The sequence below is a fragment of the Phocoena phocoena genome, chromosome 14 (genome assembly GCF_963924675.1).
Source record: "Phocoena phocoena chromosome 14, mPhoPho1.1, whole genome shotgun sequence".
NCBI lineage: Eukaryota > Metazoa > Chordata > Mammalia > Artiodactyla > Phocoenidae > Phocoena > Phocoena phocoena.
In genome coordinates, this window is record NC_089232.1 from 67790818 (window position 1) to 67813244 (window position 22427).

Consider the following 22427-nt stretch of genomic DNA (forward strand, 5'->3'; position numbering starts at 1 on the left):
ACGGACGTTTGGGTTGGTCCCATCTTTTGGGTATTGTATATAGTGCTGCTATGAACATTCATATACAAGTCTTTATTTGAATGCCTGTTTCGAATTATTTTGGGTATATACCAAGGAGTGGAACTTGGTGGGCCATAGGATAATCCCATGTTTAGCTTTCTGAGGAAACCCCAAACTGTTTTCCATAGCCTGCTACTATCTTCTCTCTTGAGTTTAGGCATGTGCTATGATGTGGCTAAGTAGCTACTTACTTGTATGACAAACATATTGGCCACCGAGCAGTGGCTGGGGACCCTGGGGACAAAACCGTGGTCAGAAATGGAGAATGTGCTCAGGAAGCTCGCAGGATAAGCAGGGAATGAGAAACATCCATAGTTATAATAACTTATAGGCTGATGAATACTATGGGAGGTAATAAAGTGATAAGAGGTTCAGGGGCTGGAGGGATGATTTACGCTCAGAGGTGTGTGTGTGGTGGGGGAGGAGAGTTTAGAGCAGGCTACATGGAGAAGGTCATGTTTGAACTCAGGATATGATGAGATAAGGATGCAGTGTGGTAAATCGTGTGACGTCCATAGAGAATGGATAGTTGTACAGTTTGACTTAAGTGAAGGGCATGGGAAGGAGACTAACAAGAAATAACACTGGAACCATAAACAAAATGAAAAAACAACCTACAGAATGGGAGAAAATATTTGCAAACGACGCATCCAACAAGGACTTAATTTCCAAAATATACAGACAGTTCATACAACTCAACAACAACAAAACAAACAACCCAGTCGAAAAAATGGGCATAAGACCTAAATAGACATTTCTCCAAAGAAGAAATACAAATGGCCAATAGGCACATGAAAAGATGCTCAATATCGCTAATTATTAGAGAAATGCAAAATCAAACGGTACAATGAGGTACCACCTCACACCAGTCAGAACGGCCACCGTTAAAAAGTCTACAAATAACAAATGCTGGAGAGGATGTGGAGAAAAGGGAATCCTCCCATACATATGGTGGGAATGTAAGTTGGTGTAGTCACTATGGAAAACAGTATGGAGGTTCCTCAGAAAACAAAAAATACAATTACCATATGATCCAGCAATCCCACTCCTGGGCATATATCCAGACAAAACTCTAATTTGAAAAGATACATGCACCCCCACGTTCATAGCAGCACTATTCACAATAGCCAAGACATGGAAACAAACTAAATGTCCTTCAATAGATGAACGGATAAAGAAGATGTGGTACATATATACAATGGAATACTACTCAGCCATAAAAAAAGAATGAAATAATGCCATTTGCAGCAACATGGATGCAACCAGAGATTATCATACTAAGTGAAGTAAGTCAGAAGGAGAAAGACAAATATCATATGATATCACTTATATGTGGAATCTAGAATATGACACAAATGAACCTATCTACGAAACAGAAACAGCCTCGTGGACATAGAGAACAGACTTGTGGTTGCGTAGAGGGCAGGCGTTGGTGGAGGGATGGAGTGGGAGGTTGGGGGTTAGCAGATGTAAGCTATTATACAATATATGGAATGGATAAACAAAAATGTCCTACTGTATAGCACAGAGGACCATTCAATAACTTATGATAAACCATAATGGAAAAGAATATTAAAAAAAGAATGTATCGATATATATATATATGCATAACTGAATCACTTTGCTGTATAGCAGAAATTAACACAACATTGTAAATCAACTATACTTCAATTAAAAAAAAATAACATTGGAAATGTATGTTAGGGCCAAAGGCCTTTTATGCCTGGCTAACAAGTTAGGAGCTTAACATGAATATTACACATATATACACACACATACACACATACATATATATATTTACTTGCATATATACACCTGTCCTATATCTATCTACCCCTTTACCTTATATACATACAAACATGAATCCAAGTGCATTTTGGGAATCACACTTAAATTCCTTCTGCCATATGTGGCTCTGTCCCCTCAAATCACAAGTTCACCTCCCACTCCCCCGGGGCACCTCCTCCCATAGTCACTCCAACTTTGACACAGCTCCATCTTTCCTCAGATGTGCCTTTCATGGTCTCCAGCGGCGCGATGTTGCAGTAACTTATCAATTAGCTTTCAGCCTTGGAAGAAGCCTAATAGAGCATTTGTACCACGGGGTGACCCACTACTTCAGTGGGCAAAGAAACCCATCATTTCAGTGGACCACTGCGTAAGATGGATAAACTGAAATCTGTCTGCCAGGAGGCTCTCTCGACAGCCCTTCTCCACCAAGTAACTCTATAACCAGGGCAGTAAAACACAGAGAACAAGATGCTTTCAACACCAGCAGGCTACATATAGCCTGCTTCACTCATCAACATCCAAATCATGGCGTATAATCACACCTGCATGGGAAGCTGTGTTAACAGTCAGTGGGATCGATGTTCAAAGAGATCTCTATGTCTTAGCCTCCTTCCATGGGGACATCTTGTCTACCTGACTTCCATGCTGTCTGCAGATGTGGAACTGCTGCTCCCACTGGGGATATCCTCTCATTGGAAAAGTCCCTGCCTCTTCCCTATGACAGCATGCAAAGTAACACACGCATAGCTGTGAATGTGTGTGTGCAAAATATAGACACTAGTGGTCTTCAACTTCGAGCATGCATCAGAATCATCTGGAGAGCTTGTTAAAACACAGACGGTTGGTTGCCGCCCTCAGAGTTCCTGATTTAGTAGGTCTGGGGTGGGCCCAATCCTATGTAGTTGGAAGAATATTATCAAATCACAAAGCCAGCTGCACACGTTAGCACTCATCGACGGGCCAAGCCTGACAACTTTCAAATGACCTCTTCTCAAAGAAATGAGGCTCTGGGTAAAAAAGGCAACAAAATGGAAAATAAGACCTCCTCCCTTCAACTCTAGACGGTTTATTTTAGCTCCTGATGGCGACAGTCAATCACCGTATTCTTGTTGCCATGATGTGTAATACAGTGAATTCTGTGAACACTACCTGGTGTGTCAAGGCTAGGGGAAATCTTTGGGGCTGGTAAGATGTGGAAGAGATGGATAGATTTGCTTTGAAAGCACATCGCAGTTTGCTAAAGGGGCACCTGAAACTGGCCGTTCCTGTCTCCTAAATTTGTAGCAGGCAGAAAGGAAACCCACATATATGCGTGCACTCGTGTATGTCCACATCTACGCGTGTGTGTATACGTGTAGGTTGGTGGGTATGTTGGGAGGGGTGGTTTTCTGTTGGTCATTCTGTAAGGAATGACCTGTAAGAGATAATAATAAACCGAATGAACCAAGTCTAGATGGGAGGAGTTTGACTCATCTGGGATCTTATTCAAATAGAACCCAACACACATTTCATTGGTTTGACATTCTGGAGACCTTGATTTGAGCTTTGTTAATATTATCGTGTATGATAAAGACACAGCCTGGAACCACAGCAAAGCACTTTAGCAATTGCTCTCCTTGGGGAAAGAACTCTTTAGAGATAAGATTAAATTTGTGTGGCTGATTAGCTAAACATTTTCTGGTACAAACTGTCCACCACCTTGAAAGCAGTTGATAAACACATCATTCACTCATCAAGATTTTTACAGAAGGGACCTCTTATCAGAAGGCCATCCAAACTATGATAAAAGATCATGAATAGACAGAAAATGGTTGACTAGAGTAGAGAAAGGGGAAACTGACGTTGGACACAAAAAGGAACAGCAGGAAAAAGACTTGACGCTTGGGAGTTTTGTCTTGTGTAACCCAACGACTTAAACCTGGGGCCATAACCTGAAAAACCACCTTTCTCTCGACTGTCGGTTAGGGCTGCCCAACCCTTTTGCTCTCAGATTTTAGGGACTTATGTAAGGACTTCTGCAATGGTGGTAAACTGCTGGCACAGGCTGGGCCTTGTTTCTGTCTTTGAAATGCGTTGGCTTAAGTTTACATGAAGAAATACGTGCCTCGCACACGGTAGGAGCTCAAGAAATGTGTTCAGTTGAATTAAAGGCTAAGGAAGAGGCTCTGTGTCAGAGACTACAGCTCTCAAAGCTTTAAACGGTGGAAACTGCAGGGAAGGGAAATACATTCATCTGAGTGTCTTGAGGGTGAGTTTGAACTTGTCCAGTAGGCTGGTCACGCCGAGGGGACAGGCAGGCTGTTACATTCCCTGTGGGGCGTCACTACTTCCTAGTCACAGGCTAGGTTAGGCCACAAGACTCATGAGCAGGTGGTGACTATAGAGACGGTTTCAGGACGTACACTGGACAGTACACAGCTGATTCACAATGAAGTGAAACCCCTAGTGGTCACCCAGTGCCTGTAACCTGGGCATTTTTCATATCAGCGCTTGAATAGCTCATTTTAGCCAAATGGGTAAAATGAATGACATCAGGGACTTAGAAAGGAATCAACAGCTTAAAATAAATGAACTGTTCTAATTGATACTACCGGTGACAGTGGCATGGAATTGGCTTGGTGGACTCCTATTTTCAAATACTATGAATTTTCCCCTCTGCAAGGAACGAGCAGCTTGACTTCAAGACAGCCAGCTTCAATGGACAGGCAATGAGCCATGTGCCCTCTGGCTCTTTACTGCCACTCTTCTGTTTACAAAATGCTACTCCTTTTCTCACTGGGAGAACCTTAAGTCATCTACCAGGCCCAGCATACTATTCTTAGTTATCCCAACTATGTTAGGGACAGGGCCATGAAGTAATATAAAATGATGTAAGTACTTATGAAGTTATAAAGTTCACAGGAGGTAGCACTCAGTAAATTGCATGTATGCACTGACCAGAAGGGAAAAATTGGAAGCACGCATTCATTTATTCATGCTACCAAATAGCGATTGGTAATAAAAATTACTTACATCAGCTCTATATATCTCATCCCAAGCCCCATGGGTCAGTAGAAGAGGTTCATCACCTGTGGGCTCTGAATGGCGTGAGGGTGAGGCACCCGGGCTGCCAGGGGCCGTGACCTGTTGATGGAGGCAGTATCTTATTTTGAAATTATCACTTTTCATTAGCTAGGTGTATCTGTGGCTTGGTTTGAGAGAGACACTAGAAAAGGGGACTACAAAGAAGATTTTTGAAAACAACTCTGAAGATAAAACAGTTATTTCATAAGAGAGTCTTAGTGAAAAGTTGTCTTAACGGAAGGCATTTTGGTCCACTTGGTTTTTAAGATCGTTTGCAACTCTGGGAATTTTTGATTTGCGGAAGTAGGAATACTCCATAATTAAGATGAGTTCAACAATCATTCATCAGGCTCCTACCATGTGCTGAGTCACTGCGGTTGTAAAGATAAGATGATCTGCTCTTACAAGTACGTATCAGAGGCCTTCATCTCAATTAGAAATTGCCAACATGATCTCCAGAAGAGTGAACGACCTTTCCCATACGACGATTATCAAGGGTAATAATAACGTGACCCTGTGCTAAGTCTTTTTCCGACCCTGACAGCCACAAGTATGATTAAAATGTCCAATCATAGATCAAGCGCAGTAATGAAATGTGTTTTTTGTTTTTGTCCAGTTGGTTGTTGCCATTTTTCTAAAGACACTTTTCAGGGGGACTCAGAGGCGCAGGCCCAACGTTAGCCCATGAGTGCTGCCACCCAGTTGGCCAATGCTAATGTTTTGGTCCCAGGCCCACTTGGTTAGATCAAGGAGGCATAAATCTATCCATCTGCTTATCCAAACAGCTTCTGTCACCAGAGTATCTAAGATCTCAAGGTCTCGAGATTTCTTGTGCTTATATCTTCAAGTGCCAATAAACAAGATAATCTTCAGGGTCAAGGAATAAGGAAGAGATTCACATTTTATTTGGCTTTCAGATGTTCAGATATGCTCTAATGGATTGGTTGGTTATCACTGTCATGATGGGAACATAATCTAGACAGATTGCAAAATCTTTACACATCATCCTTTCAGAAGGATAAGATTAAAAGAGGATGGATATCATTTCACTGTAAAGAGTGTAGCTATTAAAACATTCAAATTCCCCCCTTCCTCTCTCTATACATACATACATCTTTGAGGTTTTGCTGTTGGAGGGCCTACATATGAAGCTAACGATTTGTTTCTGCTACTGAAGTTCTGCTAGTAAACTAACCAATACGAAGGGGCTGTCACTAAGTACAGGGGGAAAAGTCTAAAGACTAAGTGTGTGTGTGTAAGACTTTTTTTTAAAAGACTTTTACCTTATTTATTTATTTTTTGGCTGCATTGGGTCTTTGTTGCTACGTGCGGGCCTTCTCTAGTTGAGGTGTGTGGGCTTCTCATTGCGGTGGCTTCTCTTGTTTTGAAGCACAGGCTCTAGGCACGCGGGCTTCAGTAGCTGTGGCACACAGGCTCAGTAGCTGTGGCTCACGGGCTCTAGAGCGCAGGCTCAGTAGTTGTGGCACACGGGTTTAGTTGGTCTGTGGCATGTGGGATCTTCCTGGACCAGGACTCGAACCTGTGTCCCCTGCATTGGCAGGGGGACTCTTTTTGTTTTCTTTTTTTTTTTTTTTGCGATACGCGGGCCTCTCATTGTTGTGGCTTCTCCTGTTGCGGAGCACAGGCTCCAGACACGCAGGATCAGCGGCCATGGCTCACGGGCCCAGCCGCTCCGCGGCATGTGGGATCTTCCCGGACCGGGGCACGAACCCATGTCCCCTGCATCGGCAGGCAGACTCTCAACCACTGCGCCACCAGGGAAGACCTGTAAGACTTTTATCACCTATTCCATTATTCTGCAACTTAGTCAAGAACCAGTTACACACCGAAGTTTTGGTGAGAAGATTTTTAACTTACTTGCCCGTCATTTGGCTAGATTTGAGCGTGTAGAGCTAAGACAGGCATGAAGGGCGGGCTGACAGTTAAACTTGTTCTACTGATACTCAGCAAAAGGAGACAATGTGACTACAAAGATTTGCGCACTGCGACATCTTCAAACTTCGCTTTCCATCCTGGCAGGCACATAAGAGGCATTCAACAATCGTCTAATAGATCAGTGAACAAGTGAACGAATCAATGAACAAATGAGTCACCGTCCAGGACCAAGCATGAGAACCTATCGCGCTGTTGCAGAAACGCTCCTGGGCTGAGGTTGTGAGTCACGTGGGCCGCCACACGGCTCTCCCGTGACCTCCCATGACCTCCCATGATCATGTGCACAGAGCCATCACTCAGAGGTTGGCTCACCTGGAGGAAAAGTTTCAGCCCTTAGGCAGCCCCTCTTTGGGAAGGTCTCTGCCTAGAATGTTCCATGAGCCTCATTTTCATGGCCCAGCACCAGTCATCTTGGAAACACAGAGAGGCAGTGAAAATGGCATGTTTGTAAGATGGCTTTCCAGTGTTTGAGTGCACTCTGCATATGGCTCTGACCGGGAGCTTGGACTGGTTATTTTTGCTTCCTGCTTAAAGGTAGTTTTATTTTTCAGAGAATAAGTTCACCTCATCGAGGCTTCCCAGCGGGGACAATGACATCAGCTCACTCACCTGACACCGGGCCCTTTGCAGAGCATGGCCTGGCACACAGTTAATACTCAATAAATGCTTTCTGATAATGTTATCATGTCTTAGTTAGAGAATAATCAAACACAGGCATGAACTTACAAGCATACATACAGAGCTGTATGGCCTTGAAAACTTCTCAGGTGTATCTCAGATTGTGTAGAAAGCCTGTCATCTTAAGGCTGCTCTTACATTGATGGTTTTAGACCTCAAATGACTTTAAAAATCACTTGACTCAAGCCGTGTACCTGATGTGGGAATCGTGTCAGAGGGATCCTTGTCAGGACACCTGATTTCCATTCCATCTCTCACCTAAAATGAGACACACGGAGAAATAAGAAGAAATGGATCTTGCAACCTAAGAAACCAGGTGAGAAGTGGGCCTCTATTTTGGAAGATATCACTTAGTACTGAAACCTAAGCGTCACGTAGGATTTCTCCCTCTCCTTCAACACTCACATCTGAGCGTCCACAACACCCTTTCCAGATGTTCCCAAGCCGGCCCCCCTTCCCTAGTCCCTCAGCCTCAGGCTAAGTCCAGGCCTTGTCCCTTCTTCCTGGAACATGGCCCTGTTCACCATCATCACTGCTGCCGGCCTGTGGGCTTCCTCCCCAGCCTTCTGAATCCATTCAGGGGACTCTTTCTCTCTCAATATAAAAATCACTCCCTTGCCCAAATTCTCAGTGAAAGCAGGAATTTTCATCCATTTTGCTTCTTGTATGTCCAGAGCCTAGAAGGCTGCACAGTAGATGCTCAATAAATACTTGTTGGTTGAATAAGCATATTTCTACTCTGTACTAACATCAGCATAAAGTCCACCCTCCTCAGCATGGGGTAGGAAGCCCCCGACATTCCAGACCATCCACCTGACTCTCTGTCCCTCCACATCTTCGTCCGAACACCTACGTCTGCTCTTTCTTTCCCTTTCCCTTTCCCTCCCTCTGTTTCCCTCACTCCCACACACCTGGCTTGACTTTTGTCATCCTCAGGCTGAGGTCATGGGTACTTCTGGGGAAGCCTTCTCAACTCTCTCCTGCCTGTCATTTGTTCTTCCGCTGTGTTCCCAGAATACCCCGTGGAAACCTTACGGCACTTTTTACATTGTGCTGTCACTGCTGGTTGACTCCACTAGACTGAGTTCCTTGGGACAAGCAACGTATTTGTGTTTTTATCTCCTATGCCTGGTCCCCGTCCACCCACCCACCCACCCATTTAGTTTTTTGGCTAATAGTGACTAGGTACCTGCTCTGAGTCGCTGCCCCCATGGAGCTTGCATCCTAATGGTACACAGCTGGTATTCAGTAAACGTATCCTGAAGATATGCATTGCTCCCTCTACTATAAAACTCATGGCATGCCAGATACTGTTATATGTGCCTTATACTTAATAACTTATTACAATTTAATAGCTCTGTTAGGTAGCACTATGACCTATCACCATTTCCCAGATTTGAAAAACTAAGGCACAGAGAGGTTAAGTCCCCCTGACACACAGCCAGTAAGTGCAAGAGTCTGGATTTGAACCCTGAACCAGCTCTCTCAAATCACGGCACCATGGTGCCTCTCAGATGTATCCTTACTGCTGTGTTATCAGTTAGAAAGCATGGGACAAGCTGATAAATCAAGTCTTTTACGCCGCATCTCTTGGGCTTTGTGGTGCAGGCCCAGGCCATCAGCTTTGCCTACACCCCTGGGAGTAAATCGCACTCTCTTTTATCCCATAGGGAGGCAGGGGTGGTGCTGGGACCACCACCAAATTCGTCTCAACCCATATTGGTCCCCAGTCCTCTGAGGAGACAACCTTCAAGTGTTTCTCACAACCTCAGAGGAGTGCGGAGTGCCCTATCTAATCTTGACAAGAAGTATCAGAAAGAGACTCATGAGATAAGTCATAAGCAAGACATGTGTGAGGCGGCCCCTAAGGTGTGGCCGACAGCTGAGGCCTTCCGGTCTCCATGCTGACAGCTTTCAGACTTCACCCCATTTCCCTGCTTTTTCTGGACTTTCTCTTCAGATTAAGGGCTCAGATGAGTTTTAAAGGACTTGTCAGAGATTTGGGGAGGGCCTGAAATTCTTGTCTCGCATCAAAATAGACGGGGAACAGGTAGTGCTGTGCCCCCCAACACACCCCTTGAAACCATGGGATGCTGGTTGCTGAGGCTGTTTTAAAGACGGAACTGGAGGGCAGCCCTGCTTCAAGCACCGAGGGGACAACCACATATGTGCTCCTTCACTCTCCTCCAACCTACCCAGGGTCCAGGACACAAAGAACTGCCCTGGAAGCTTCAAAAGACTCAGCAAGGTACGGCCCCTGGTTCATTTGCATGTTTGTCAATCACAGAAGAACCTCTCCATACCTCAAACTCCGCATGGGATTCCAGCAACCTGGGCCGATAGTTGCTGTTCCTGTAGGTGAACAGATAGGGATTCTCCTGCAGAGAAAGGCAATGCGTTGTAACCACGATCCAGAAATCCGTATCCTATAATCATCAACCTTTATCACCCAGCAGTGCCTTTGGCCAATCTGAAACATTCATACCATCCTTTAAAGGATGAGAGAAACATTCATACCATCCTTTAAAGGATGAGAGAAACATTCATACCATCCTTTAAAGGATGAGAGAAACATTCTCTGGCTTTTCTTCTCTGTACTGCTCATTAGTTTCCTGAAGGGGTTCATTAACATTTTGAAATTTCCCATTTGCAGCAGTCAGCATCTTTTGCTCTCTACCCGAGGTCCATGCCAACAGGCAAAGTAGGTATATTTCCATGAAAAGAGAACCTAATCTTAAGTTTCCTGAGAGCCAAGGCAAAGAGGAAAAGAGGGTGAATTATACAGTTCTTACAGCCTGGTAAAAAAATTTACCAATTCATCAATAAAGCCAAAAATTTGACTAGCATTAAGTGATAAAAAAGAATTCTGTTCATTTACATTCAGCGATTTTTTCATTAATTTATTCAGCAACATTAATTCTATACCTACTATTTATTAGGCACATATTTAAGACCCATCTTAGCATTTGGGGCCATGTGAGCTGTGGCTTTGTTCCTATGACCTCTACAAGCACGGAAGGGGCCTCAGTTCTGTTAAAACAGCTCTCCTGGCCCACAGGTATAAACCTTAGGTGTGCCCAGGCCCAGATAGAACAGACCCGAGACTCTAACGGGCTAATGTCTCAACCAGGTAAGACCCACTTCGCAGCAAAGCCCCCTGCTTTGTGACCCCACCTTTCTCCCCAACTCAGCAGGAGGTGCCGCCCCCCGGCCCCCCGCCCCCTCCAGTCCTTGCCTACCTGAGAGGGACATTTCACTGGCCTTCTCTCTTTTGCACTGAATGGCTCATCTTTCTGTCCTGCTGGCTCCATCTAGAAAAGAAGGTGATGTTTAGAACAGAAAAGTCTTACACGGGCGGCAGCATCCTAGGGTACTACCACTGAGAAAGGCTCATTAGCTCAGTGTTTCTCAGAGTGTGACCCTGGGTGGGCAGCATCAGCGTCACCTGGGAACACGTTAGAAATGGCAAATTCCCAGCCCGCAACTCTGGGGTGGGGTCCAGCTCCCTGTGCTTTATCAAGCCCTCCAGGGATTCGGATGCACGCTCAAGTCGAGGGCCCACTGCGGGAGAGGAGCCACTGATTCCCAGCCCACCCCTCCTGCTACAGGGGAAAGTGAACACCAGGGAGGTTGAGCTGACACTAGGACATGGATGTCCAGATTCTACCAAATCGCTCTCATAGGGTCACCGGCTACCTGATCACCCAGGAGCCGCTTATTCAGCTTGATGTCACATCCCCCTCCTTCCTGCCCTGCTGCTGGCCGGCTCCCTGATTAAATTTCCCTCAGAGAGGAGAGTAGGAATGGGAAGGAAGGGCAAATAAATGGCTCTCGTGTAAACCAGCAGGGAATGAATGAAACCCTCTGTCACCTGGCAAGCCCCATGTCTTTACCTGGGACACAGAGGTACAGTGACATGGGACATAGCACAGCGCCACGCTAACAACTAGAGTGTCTAGCCATTCAGGACAGTGAGCGTGGGACCAGTGGCTGACAGAGGCAGCTACTTGAATGGTAACTGAAGCCTATCTAACAACATAGATGAAAAGTGTACGGTGTACCCGCCAGAGAAAGCAGCAGAGGATGGGCTCAGGTAAGAACATCGGAGGGGAGACAGAGAAACGAAGGCAGTTGGAGAATTCAACGGAGCAAGGATTTTAAGTTCCTTCTGTTATTTTTAAATGTTCATTATACATCTGTAAACACTTAACAGAAAAATACAGTGGCTTTGAGAGATCACAGATTTTCTCTTGCACGCACCGCCTTCTACTGTTTGGGGACCTCGCGTTTGCTGTCAGCCCTGCTGCCTAGAGGAGCTGGGCTCCTAGGTCACCCGGTCCCTCCTCCCCACTCCGCTCCCCTCCCACAGACCTTGACGGGGGACAAAAGTGCAGGAGGCTACAGGATGGAGCCCCCGTATCTGGCTCAGTCACGGGCTCTGCCATCTTCCACGAGCCCTTTAGATTCCTCAGCAATATCTTGCCCCGGCATCTGTGCCCAGCAAACAAGAAGCAGGGGAAGAACTTTACCTTCTCAGGTAACCTTCCTTCACCCAAACGGACAGGGTCAGATAAGAGGGTGTAATTAACCTTCTGGAAAATGAGTGGCAACCTTTTGCTCAGGGGCTGGAGGAGGAACTGCACTCCCCATCTCCTTTCAGTTTTATTCTGATGGTGGACACTCCTAAGTATGAGATTCCAACCCAGAACTTTCAGGGCCGCCCTGAAAGGGAGTGTTCAGTGGGCCTGAGTCGGTGGCCCAATGTCGAAGTGGCCTGACTTCTCTTCTCCAATCTTTCAAGAATTTAATCAATAATAGAATCTGGAAAGAAATGTGGAGAAAGCCACGTTGTGATAATTTTAGTCGAATGGATATAACAGAACCTAATTTTTTAAGGACTCCAAAGGAAAATTCATAGGTTTTCCCAATAAATCCATTTGCACTAAGAACCTTGTCCTAAACGTCTCTTTATCAGTCACCTACGTCCTTCCTGCTGCCATTAATCCCCTTTACACACGCTCTGACCCTCCATCCTCAGGATGGAAAATGACTCGGCTATATCAAATGACCCTTTGCGTGTCCCTCCATCCACCGCCCTGCACTGCACATGCCCACACGCACCCTGGGGACGCTGGTCCTGTTCTCTTACTCCACCCTTCAGCCCTTTAATTGCTCGCATCTCTTCTGCACAGCTTCCCTGCCCCCGAGATGAACTGGAGCGTGGCAGGGGTGGCGGGATGACCTTAGACGTGCTCTCAAGAGTCCCGCTTGACTGTGAGCCCTTCTCACCTCGCCCTGCGCCTCTGGCGCTAGCGCAGGGCTGGGAATAAGGTGGGGGGCCGTGACTGTGGGACCTGGCAATTGAGTCCCCACAGGTGGGTCTCATCAACACTACTGTTACATAAGAATCATCAGAAGTTATTGAGGAGGCAGGAAGGGCCCAGGGAATGAATTACATCCCAAACACAAAACCCTCCTCTGCTCCGTGCCAGGAGCTCCGCTTTCCGTCTGGGTGGCTCCTGCAGCCAGGTGTGTTTCCGAAGCAGGGCCGCTCACGATGACTGCATGCGTGTGTGGGGGGTTTTCCTTCACTGGCCCTCAGAGCTTACGCGCACCTCGGGACTTGGCCCGGGGAGCAGACACTGTGTGGCCCTGCACAGTCGCCGCCATTGCTGTGTCCTAGGTCGAGGCCAAGCAGAGAAGCGGTAGAAGCTGGGCCCCTCTGGTCACAGCGATTCTGCTGGTCCCTCTCTGCTCCCCACGTAAGAGGGTGGCCCTCACTCGGGGCTCTTGTGTGTCTGAAAATGTGGGCATGACGGACATAGCTGTCTTTTACCTCCGTAGTCGCAGTTAAGCCCAACACCACAGAGGCACACAGAGGTGGAGGCAGGGAGGCTCCTGGACTCCCCACGTCCCTGGGAGGACGCAGGAGGGAACCCAAGGGTGAACTGCTCCTATATTTCCCAAGGTCCTCTGAGGCTGGCAAATAGAGAAAATGGGGCCCAGAAAGACCACGTGACTCACCTCAAGAAACAACCAAATGCACAGCTGGACTCAGAGCCCAGGTTTTCTGGCTCGTTACCCAGTGCTCTTTCCCCTAAACTGTTACCTTCATAATTTCTCATAAATTAACCTGCAGGAGCTGTCCATGCGTTCGGGAGCCGTGGGATGGTCTGGCATTTTGCCCGAGAGGAAGCCAGGGGACACGCTTCCCTCCTTGTTGGCTCGGCTACAGGGACCTCGAGGCCTCTCCCTGGGAAACGACTGCTGGTTCGTTGGGCAGGTAACTGCCCACCTAGGAAAGCTGCCTCCTCCCCAAAGCCCCTGGGACATCTACTGGGTCCCAGATCTTTGGCCTTGAGTGTGAGACCTTCTGTCCCCCTCCGAGTACCTGCCCATCCTCACCCTCGAGCGGGTTTCAGGGCGCTGTGCGTGCCGTGCGCCTGTCTGATTGCACAGGGCACTTCATTCATTCGTGGGGCCTCCTTATCCCGTTCCTCTCCCACCACCCCTTGCTAGTGCATTTTATTCTGTTCACACAGCTCCTCTTGCCTGGGAATGCCAGCCTCACCTCCTCTGACATATTTTCCCCCAACCCATGCCGGCAAAGCCAATTCCAGTCCCACCCTCGTGGGGCTGTCCTGGCCTCTTGCCCATATCCCTTTTGGGTGCTCTGTCCAGGGCATGACCTTGTTCCTGCTGTGCCCTTCCAGCTATTCGCTAGGCCATTTGGTGTGTCTCCTGTATCTTCCTTGGACCCAGCATAGGGTAGGCACCCTCTAGGCTTTCTTTTGTTGCTTGGGAGAAAGGTAACAGAGGAGAAGAGAGGTTTGGCTGAGCTGGAAGAATCAGCCCTCCTCCCCCAGAGAGAGGGTAGAAGGAGATGAACAGCAAAGTGGTTTTCTGGGGCCTGACCGCTCAGGGGTCAGGCCCACCAACAAGGGTCCTCGTTCAAAGAAATCAAATGGCTTCTCCGAAGGCTAGTGTGACTCCATCAATCCGGGCTGCCTGGGCTGGCCCCTGCCCTCCCTGCTGTCTTACTGGCCACTGCACACCCAACTACAGCTGCTCACAGGACTCAGCACAGCACCTCAGTCTGAGGAGATGGAGGGAAATTTTTCTAATGCAAGGAAGAAGAAAACCAAGTTGCCGTCACTGGAATTCTAGGACAGTTTGAATGGGAAAAAAATAAATGGCAAAATCAGGTCTCTGTCTGGTGCTCTGGAGAGGTTCAAAGTTTTGATGGAACATTCCATCCACTGACTAATCCCAGACAGCCCCGGGGGACCTTCAGAGTCTGGGGGAAGCCCGTCACAGTCAGAGTAAGAAGGGCCACCCAGGGTGAATACTCGCTGTGGGCCGGGAGGGAGCTATACACTCTCCACGTGCTGGCTCAGGGGTTTTGCAGAAAGGGAGCTGAGACCCTAAGTTCACACAGCTTGTGAGAGCTTTGAACCCAGGTCTTCATCACTCCACACTCACCCCAGGCACCACCCTGGGCACTGGAAACTTAAGTGTAAAATGAGGGAGAGCTGGACCAGGTTGCTACGCGAGCCTTCTCCCTAGTGCCCCACTCCAAGTGAGGTCTCCCAGACAGATGCCAAGGAAACGTTCCTGCATCCGGAAAGAGCAGGACTGAGGCTGCCCAGGGAGCCGTGCTCACTGTCAGGGCTGCAGCCCAGCTTCCAGGAAGAGGAGGTGAAACTCCCAGGTGGTGCCAGATGGGCTGTCACTGGATGTGGGAGGGACCCCTGATGGCCCAGAATCGTCATCTTGGGGTCCTGCTTGTGTCCCTCAACCCCTCCATCAGAGCGGTGAGCAGACGGGGCACGACGGCAGAGGCCCTGCTTCTCCTTCCATAGACTAAACCCCAGGCTGGCAGGGCAGTGCCCCGGGACCCCCAGCACTCACCATGCTGTTCCAGAGAGTCAAGGCGAGGACGGTGGGATCCTGAAGTGGTCGCTCCCCCTGGAAGAGAACCAGATGAGAAGTCCCGTGTGCCCCCGGGGATGGGACAGCCCTGCCGTGCACTCTGAAGCTCTCCCGGCAGAGATGGGGGTCCTGATGCACCCAGATTCCATCTCTCAGTCCCTCCCCATCAATAATGGCGGGGACTTATAGGCTCGGAGGTGAGGGCCTGTAGGGGCGCGTCACACATCTGGCCGCTCCTCCGCATTGTGGGGTTGTACATACTGTCCTCAACAGCAGAAGGAGGTGACAGGGAAGTGATTCAGGTATGGTCTGAGTAGGAGGGGGGGACGGGAACTAATATTCCTCCTCCTACTAAACCACTATTTAAACATCACTGAAGTCCTGGAGGGACACAATGACTCCAATGGCAGGAGCCAGGAGCCTGGAGGGAGGGGCTGTCCCACATGTACAGTGCTGAAGCCCCAGAGGCACAGAGACCTTGCTGAGCTGAGCTCGTGTGCACCCACCACAGCGCTTGTGGTCTGCAGGGCCCCCCAGGGTAAGGGGCGTTTGCCCAGTGACCTGGGTGAGGAAACAACTCGAAGTACCCTCCCTTGCAGGGATAGATGTGGAGGAGCCTGCAGGGGGAGGAGTGCAGTGTGGTGCCTGGAAATTCCATCCTGAATAGTCACCATAGCTGAGAGACACTGCGGGCTTCCAAGAACCAGGCGCTGCTCTAAGTTCCTCACATGTATTTAATCACCCTGACAACCACTCTAGCAGGCGGAATGTTAATAACGGCCCTGATTTCACAGATGAGGAACCAAGGCACAGAGAGCTCAAGCAACTTGCCCAAGGTCACACAGCCGGCCCATTCCAAAGCCAGAAGCCGTCTGGCTGGAGCCCATGGCTCTTTACCTCTGGGCGGCTCTGCCTCTTGGAACCTTCCTCACGGGGCTATCCAACCCCACGGGGAAGTTGTCTAAAAAGTATAAGAGAACACTGCAGCATTTCCCCCTGAGACTACACATCCTGGGCTCGGTGGAGCTCAACTGGGTTGGGGCATCTGCGGAGGAGAGGGCAGGGAAGGGGGAGGGAGAGGGTGTGGGCCATGCCCCCACTCACCGAGGGTGGCGGCAGGGCTCCCTCGTAGAAGAAAGGCTGGAAAACCACTGCGAAGGACTCCTGCTCGTTGTACTTGCTGGAGGCCAGGAGCTGTTCCCAGGTTTCCTGAAGAAAGGAGCATCAGCGAGGCTCAGCCTGCCCCATCCTCACACCAGGGAGTTCCCAGCAGCCCCCCGGTCATAATCACCCACCCATGCTATTCTGAATCACATGCTATTGGGAAGCTCCCTCTCATCTCACACTTCAGGGCCCTTTGATTAACTAAATCAGGTTTTCATTTTCCTCTGACGTCCAGCAGCAGGTAAGACCTGAGAACTGTTCTCTGGGAGCTCAAGAAGTATACGCCAGCCCAGTATGTAGCTAGGGTCCCCACTTTCTCTTCAAGGGCTGAGTTCTGTACAGGGATGTGCTATTAACCACTCAAAAAATGTCATTTCCAAAGCAAGAGAAATGACATACAGCTTCATATAGAAAACTTCTTATACAAAACTGCCTCTTAAATAAAAATCATCATGTCAACACATGTCGGTGGGAACCGTGCTTTGCACTGTTTGCTGGTGGGGATGGAGGCTTCCGCTGAGCCACGCACACTGTCTTGGGGTCTCTCCTGTAAACTAGATGCACATCTTCAGGAGCCAGACCATAGTCCGGGCTGCAGTCTGGGCATAAGCCTAGTCCAGGCAAACCAGTCCACCAGCCACAGATGCAGTGGCAGAAGGGGTGTTGATGACCAAAAGCATCTCAGAACGAGCTGCAAAATTCTTCAGCATCTTTTACCGTAGGTACCACTACCACCCTCCACTTCCATCCACTCTCCCCGCAACCAGTATGGCAGTTCCCACTTTACGTGCTGGAAGATCAAGTCAGCACCTGGAAGCGACGCAAGAGTAGCTGCCGTCGTTCGCTCCTGACTCAGTTCTGACTTCAGCTGGTGGGGTCCTACATCAGCAAACGTGCGCCCTAATTGTTCCCACCATCCCTGTTCTCATGACCACCTGCCCCTGTGAGCCAACATGCAGTGTCCCAGAGTGTGCTCACCTGATAGGCCCACTGGGTCACAACCCTGGACAGCCGTGAGGTCTCCCCTGAGCACCTGCAGGGCTCGGCCGTGGGACTGCAGGTTAAAACAAGCGGGAAGTGAGCATGGATGCCGCGTGGGGCCGTTTAGACTCCCTCTTGGAGGAAGGTGGGGCTGGGGGCACTGGGAGTTGCTTTGGGAGCCGGGGAAGGGGAAGCTGGAAGTCTTAGACGGCCCAGGAGAAGGAACGAAGGAAGCACACATTGGGGAGAAAAAAGGGTACGTTATGGCGCTTCCCTGGTGGCGCAGTGATTGAGAGTCCGCCTGTCGATGCAGGGGACACGGGTTCGTGCCCCGGTCCGGGAAGATCCCACATGCCCCGGAGCAGCTGGGCCCGTGAGCCATGGCCACTGAGCCTGCGCGTCTGGAGCCTGTGCTCCGCAACAGTGAGAGACCCGCGTACCACCAAAAAAAAAAAAAAAAAAAAGGGTACGTTATGGAGACGCTGCCTCTCACTTCATCTCCTGATGCACCGCTTCCCTCACTGCTCCTCCCCCAGAAACCCACCTCCTGTTCTCCCCTCCCCTACCCTGAGCCATTCCTTCACCTTTCTTCCTCTTCAAACCCCCCTATCCTCTCTGCACTGTCCTCTCCTTTCTGTTGCCACCACCTACAATGCCCCTGCCCCGACTTTATCCACGTGAACTCCTTTTCCACGTGCCAAGTCAGAAATCTCAGGATCTGGGTTCAGAAAGTTTAAATTCTCTGAAAAATCTCAGAAATACATGGGAATCAAGTTGTGTGAAAATAAAATACAATTAGACTAAATTGTCTTTCCAGTTTCTGGAAATAATACTTCTTGGCTAATAGCTGTTTTGCCCAAGCTGGTTTTTAAACTCTCAAGTCACTCTGGTGGGGCTGGGGCACCCAACCAGGCTGCATATTTCATCCTTTAACTCAGTCCCCATAACAATACGGCAGAGGGCCCCTTCCGCAGCCTGGCTCTGCCCCCGCTGGCTGTGTAATCTCACACACGTCGCTTTGTCTCTCTCCCACTCCACGCCTTGGATCAGTTGATGCACGTGAAGTGCCCCACGCGGTGCCTGGCGCGTGGCGCCAGTCGACAAATGCTGGTCCCTTTTCACTTCCCTTTTTACCTGAGCGGAGTCCCCTGATGCCAGTGCGAGCCCCTCAGAACCCCGGAGAGATCCACCAGGTTCACAAATGCTTTGGGGACCTAGGGGGATACGAGGGGCAAGATGAGCATTTGCAAAGTCGCTGTCGCTGCCCTGCGGCCTCTCTGGAACCCCTGGTTTGAGCCTAGTTTGGGGTCTGGCTGAGCACGACGGGACTCTCCTTGGTTAAACAGGCAGGCCTTTTGGGACGTGGTTGGTTGGGGTCAGTTCAAAGCTGTCAGCTCTGTCGGCTGCGCCATCCAGAAATGTGTCATTCACCGCCCCTCATGGTGGGCAGGGCACCTCCCCAACACAGGGCAGCAAGACTCAGTGGTAATGGGACTGTGGACCCTCTTCCTCCCTAGGGAAAGGCGGGGAAGGTGAGAACCCAGAGCTCCCCTGGGATTTCCAGGACCTGCAGTGCTCACACTAATCACTTAGGGAAGCCCTGAGAGTTCTCAAGGTCCCCGCAGGCTCCAGGCCATCACTGCCCCAGACACAGTCAGAGCCGGGCCTCAGGAAGGAGCGGGTCACAGAGACCCCAGGGAGGAACAGGGCTGTATCCTCCCTCCTCCCCAGGGGGCGCTCTTAGTAATATCCTTTGCAAGAGTGAAGAGGTCTATCTGTGACCCGTGTTTTCATCAAAAGCACTCCAGAGCTTTCCCTTTCCCTGGGGTCTTGGTCTTCCTCCTGGGAGTCCATTTTCCCATCCTGGTGGAGGCCATTTGAAAGAAACCAGAACCTGTCCCCCCACCCCACGGAAGGGCAACTTCTCCCGGCTGCTGCAGGTGCCCATGAGGGAGCTCCGGGCGCGTGGTCCCACCAAGCTGAGGGAGCTGCCAACCTCACCTCCTGATGCAGGCAGTCCAGCATTCTCGTCAGCTGGTCCATGCTGCTCGTCACGTGTCTTTGCTGTGGAAGGAGAAATGTTCTGAGTGTGGGTGGGGACGGGGGACACGGGGCAGAGAGGCCCAGGCTCACACTGGACTGTCCCTTCCCCTCCCCAACCCCCCATCCCCCCTCGACAGAGATGATAGTAACAAAAGCCCCATCTAGACCCCAGTTTCCCACACACAAGTGTAGAGTTCCCAGAGCTTCCTGGGATTTTTGTCCATTCTCTGACTTCCCCAACACATCACCCACCAGGAAAAAAGTAAACTCTCCCAGATGAGAAGTTCCGTGTCAGGGAAGGGCGAACCCAAGGCCAAGGCAATTCTAAAGCTCACATGAGGGACATGAGACCAGATTTATTCCCAAAGACTGATGGAATCACTTTGACCTGAAGAAAATCAGGTCCAAAGGGGGAACGCTTAGATTTAAGGACCCAGATGAACCTCAGAACTTCCACACGGCACTCTTATCAGACCTTTCCCTGCCACATCTACCCTAAGAAAAGGGCTCCTGTCACTGGGTATTTAAAGACACCTTCTTCCCACCCAATTCCTTGCAGGTAATGAAAATAAACAAATGAGAGCACTTCAAAAAACGATCCGGGTTTACCTTTCCAGCGTAAAGACAAAACAAAACAAAAATAAACTTTGCAACAAGACAGATTCCTAAGCTGCTTGCAAACCTGCTGTCCCCTGAGGCGACTTGGCTCAGACAGGAAGACAAAGCAGGCCTAGCAGCCGTTCTGTTTCCTGGGGGGGACAGAGGTGGTGACTCTGGAGACAGCTGCCCATCAGTCGGGCTGGGACCGCGTGGAGGGCGGCCTCCCGCTCCTGCGTCCCCACTTTGGCGCGAGGCTGTCCTCTGGAAGCCAGTCCAGCCCAGTCTGCTGCCATAGCCAGCAACAAGGCCTCTCGTCTCATTTTTTCTCTCCCTGAGCATGACATTAAGCATCACACTTTCCCTTCTTAGGAGTCATAGGAACTTCGGTCTAGAAATGTCCTCACTGCCTGTATCATACGCAGGGCATCCCTCTTTCCTCGGGGAATCCCTGTATGGGTCTCCTCAGACTGCAAACCCTGATTTAGAAACCTCTTAGTCAAGGTGCTGATTCACTGCTACAGAGTGAATCGGGGCCCACCTAGGCTTTCCAGGTATTGAATGGTTGTCCTTGGGGCACCAACTGTCCCTGTTCCTTAGTGGAAGACATAATGCTCCTATAGAATGTCCCCTGCCTAGAAGGTCACACGTGATAAACTCCTCCATAACTCGAAGTCAGGAAAAAGCTCATTTCTTCAAAAGAACTTACACATTTCCATATCTTGCCCCCAGAATCAGAAGAATGCTCTGTTACCAAACATGTGCCTACAACCAGACTTAACTTTTTCTACCAAGTTATTTATCCGGGATTTATTCCAAGAAGTAAGATTATTCAGTCAAAAGACACAAACACTTTTAGGTTTCTTGAGCCATACTGCCAGCGTGTCCTCCAAAATGTTGACACCTGTTTCTAAAGGCATTTGCAACGAATAAATGGGTATATTTTTGAAACCAAGTGTTGTCATCCATTAGATACCTTAAACTACAACTCGCTTAATAAATAATGAACTGTAACCTGCCTTCACTGATCAAGCTCCCTTTGTTTTAATAAAAACTTGCATGTTCTCCAAGCGTTCCATGGCCTAAATAATAAGATGTTTGTCCTAGTTGTGTTTCAGGAACTTGGAGTCAGCTGTTCACTGGCTCAAGCTCCAACTGGACAAGACTGGTTGAGGCCTCCAACTGGGCGTGTGTTGAGTGTCCCATCAGTGACCTTCTGACATCAGAGGGCCCAGAACTCCACCTTCAGAACATGCTAACACTACCATTTTCTGAACATGCGTCCCATGAAGAAGCATGTGTCCCCTTGAAGAAGCCTGTAGCTTAGTTGCACCTGCTCAGAACAATTACCTCACCTTTTTCTTCTCTCCAATCACCTATCCCCCACATTCCCCATGCCTCGGACTGCCCTGCTTCTTTATTCCATAAATATCCCGAGGTGGATTTGAGATTTGTTCTCGCATCTCCTCACTTGGCTGCCTGGTGAGTAAATCCTTTCTTTCTGCAAACCTCGGTGTCCCAGCATTTGGCCTGTCATGCATGGGGCAAAGAAACTTGATTCAGTAACAGGTTTTTGCAGTGTTAGGCTTTGTTTTTGTTTTTCTTTTCCTTTATTTTTTCTCTTCTCGCAATTTTGTTCTTACTCCATAAAACTAGACTTTAACTGGAGAGCAGTAAGCAAGAGTCCAGACCCTAAAAGCATCCCTGTGTCACTGCCATGAGCTAGGTTACTAGTTAGTTCTGAAGCACCTGCCTTTGAATTGCTGCATCCACCATAGCAGCCCTGAGGAAGCACCATCACTGCCTAATGAATGGTTCCTGGTCTTACTCTCTTACGGCTTTGGTCTTAAGAAATCCCTAAAGAACACATGTGGACACAAGCCCTTGTCTATTCCCCATGAAAGGAGCCCAAAGGTCTCTTAGGGGAGGAAAATTCCAGGTCCTAAGTAGGGCAGGACCGGAGTTTAACATTTCTTCTTAACAATAAAATACCTTTTTCTCACATGAACTATTTCAGGAAACCTGCTATATGTATGCCACAGTTAAAGGCAGAGCTGCTCTGTGAGGTCAGGTGGAAGCCTGGAACCCACAGTCTCAGAGCACCTCCTGCAGCCCCTGGGACTCTGCAGAGCAACCCCTGAGGGAGAGGCCATGCCTGGGAT

At 49.1% G+C, this 22427-nt stretch overlaps 1 protein-coding gene across 1 annotated transcript in view; it reads right to left on the reverse strand.

Annotated features, from left to right (window-relative positions):
• The window catches only part of PLB1 (phospholipase B1), a 123974-nt gene that overhangs the window by 65569 nt on the left and 35978 nt on the right, over window positions 1–22427 (reverse strand). The window contains exons 8-15 of the mRNA XM_065890838.1: window positions 19627–19689; window positions 18760–18839; window positions 17623–17698; window positions 16585–16689; window positions 15460–15516; window positions 10788–10859; window positions 9852–9926; window positions 7743–7806 (exon numbers count right to left, since the gene is read on the reverse strand). Of these exons, the coding sequence (XP_065746910.1) occupies window positions 7743–7806; window positions 9852–9926; window positions 10788–10859; window positions 15460–15516; window positions 16585–16689; window positions 17623–17698; window positions 18760–18839; window positions 19627–19689 (592 nt within the window). The remainder of the gene's footprint in view (window positions 1–7742; window positions 7807–9851; window positions 9927–10787; window positions 10860–15459; window positions 15517–16584; window positions 16690–17622; window positions 17699–18759; window positions 18840–19626; window positions 19690–22427) is intronic.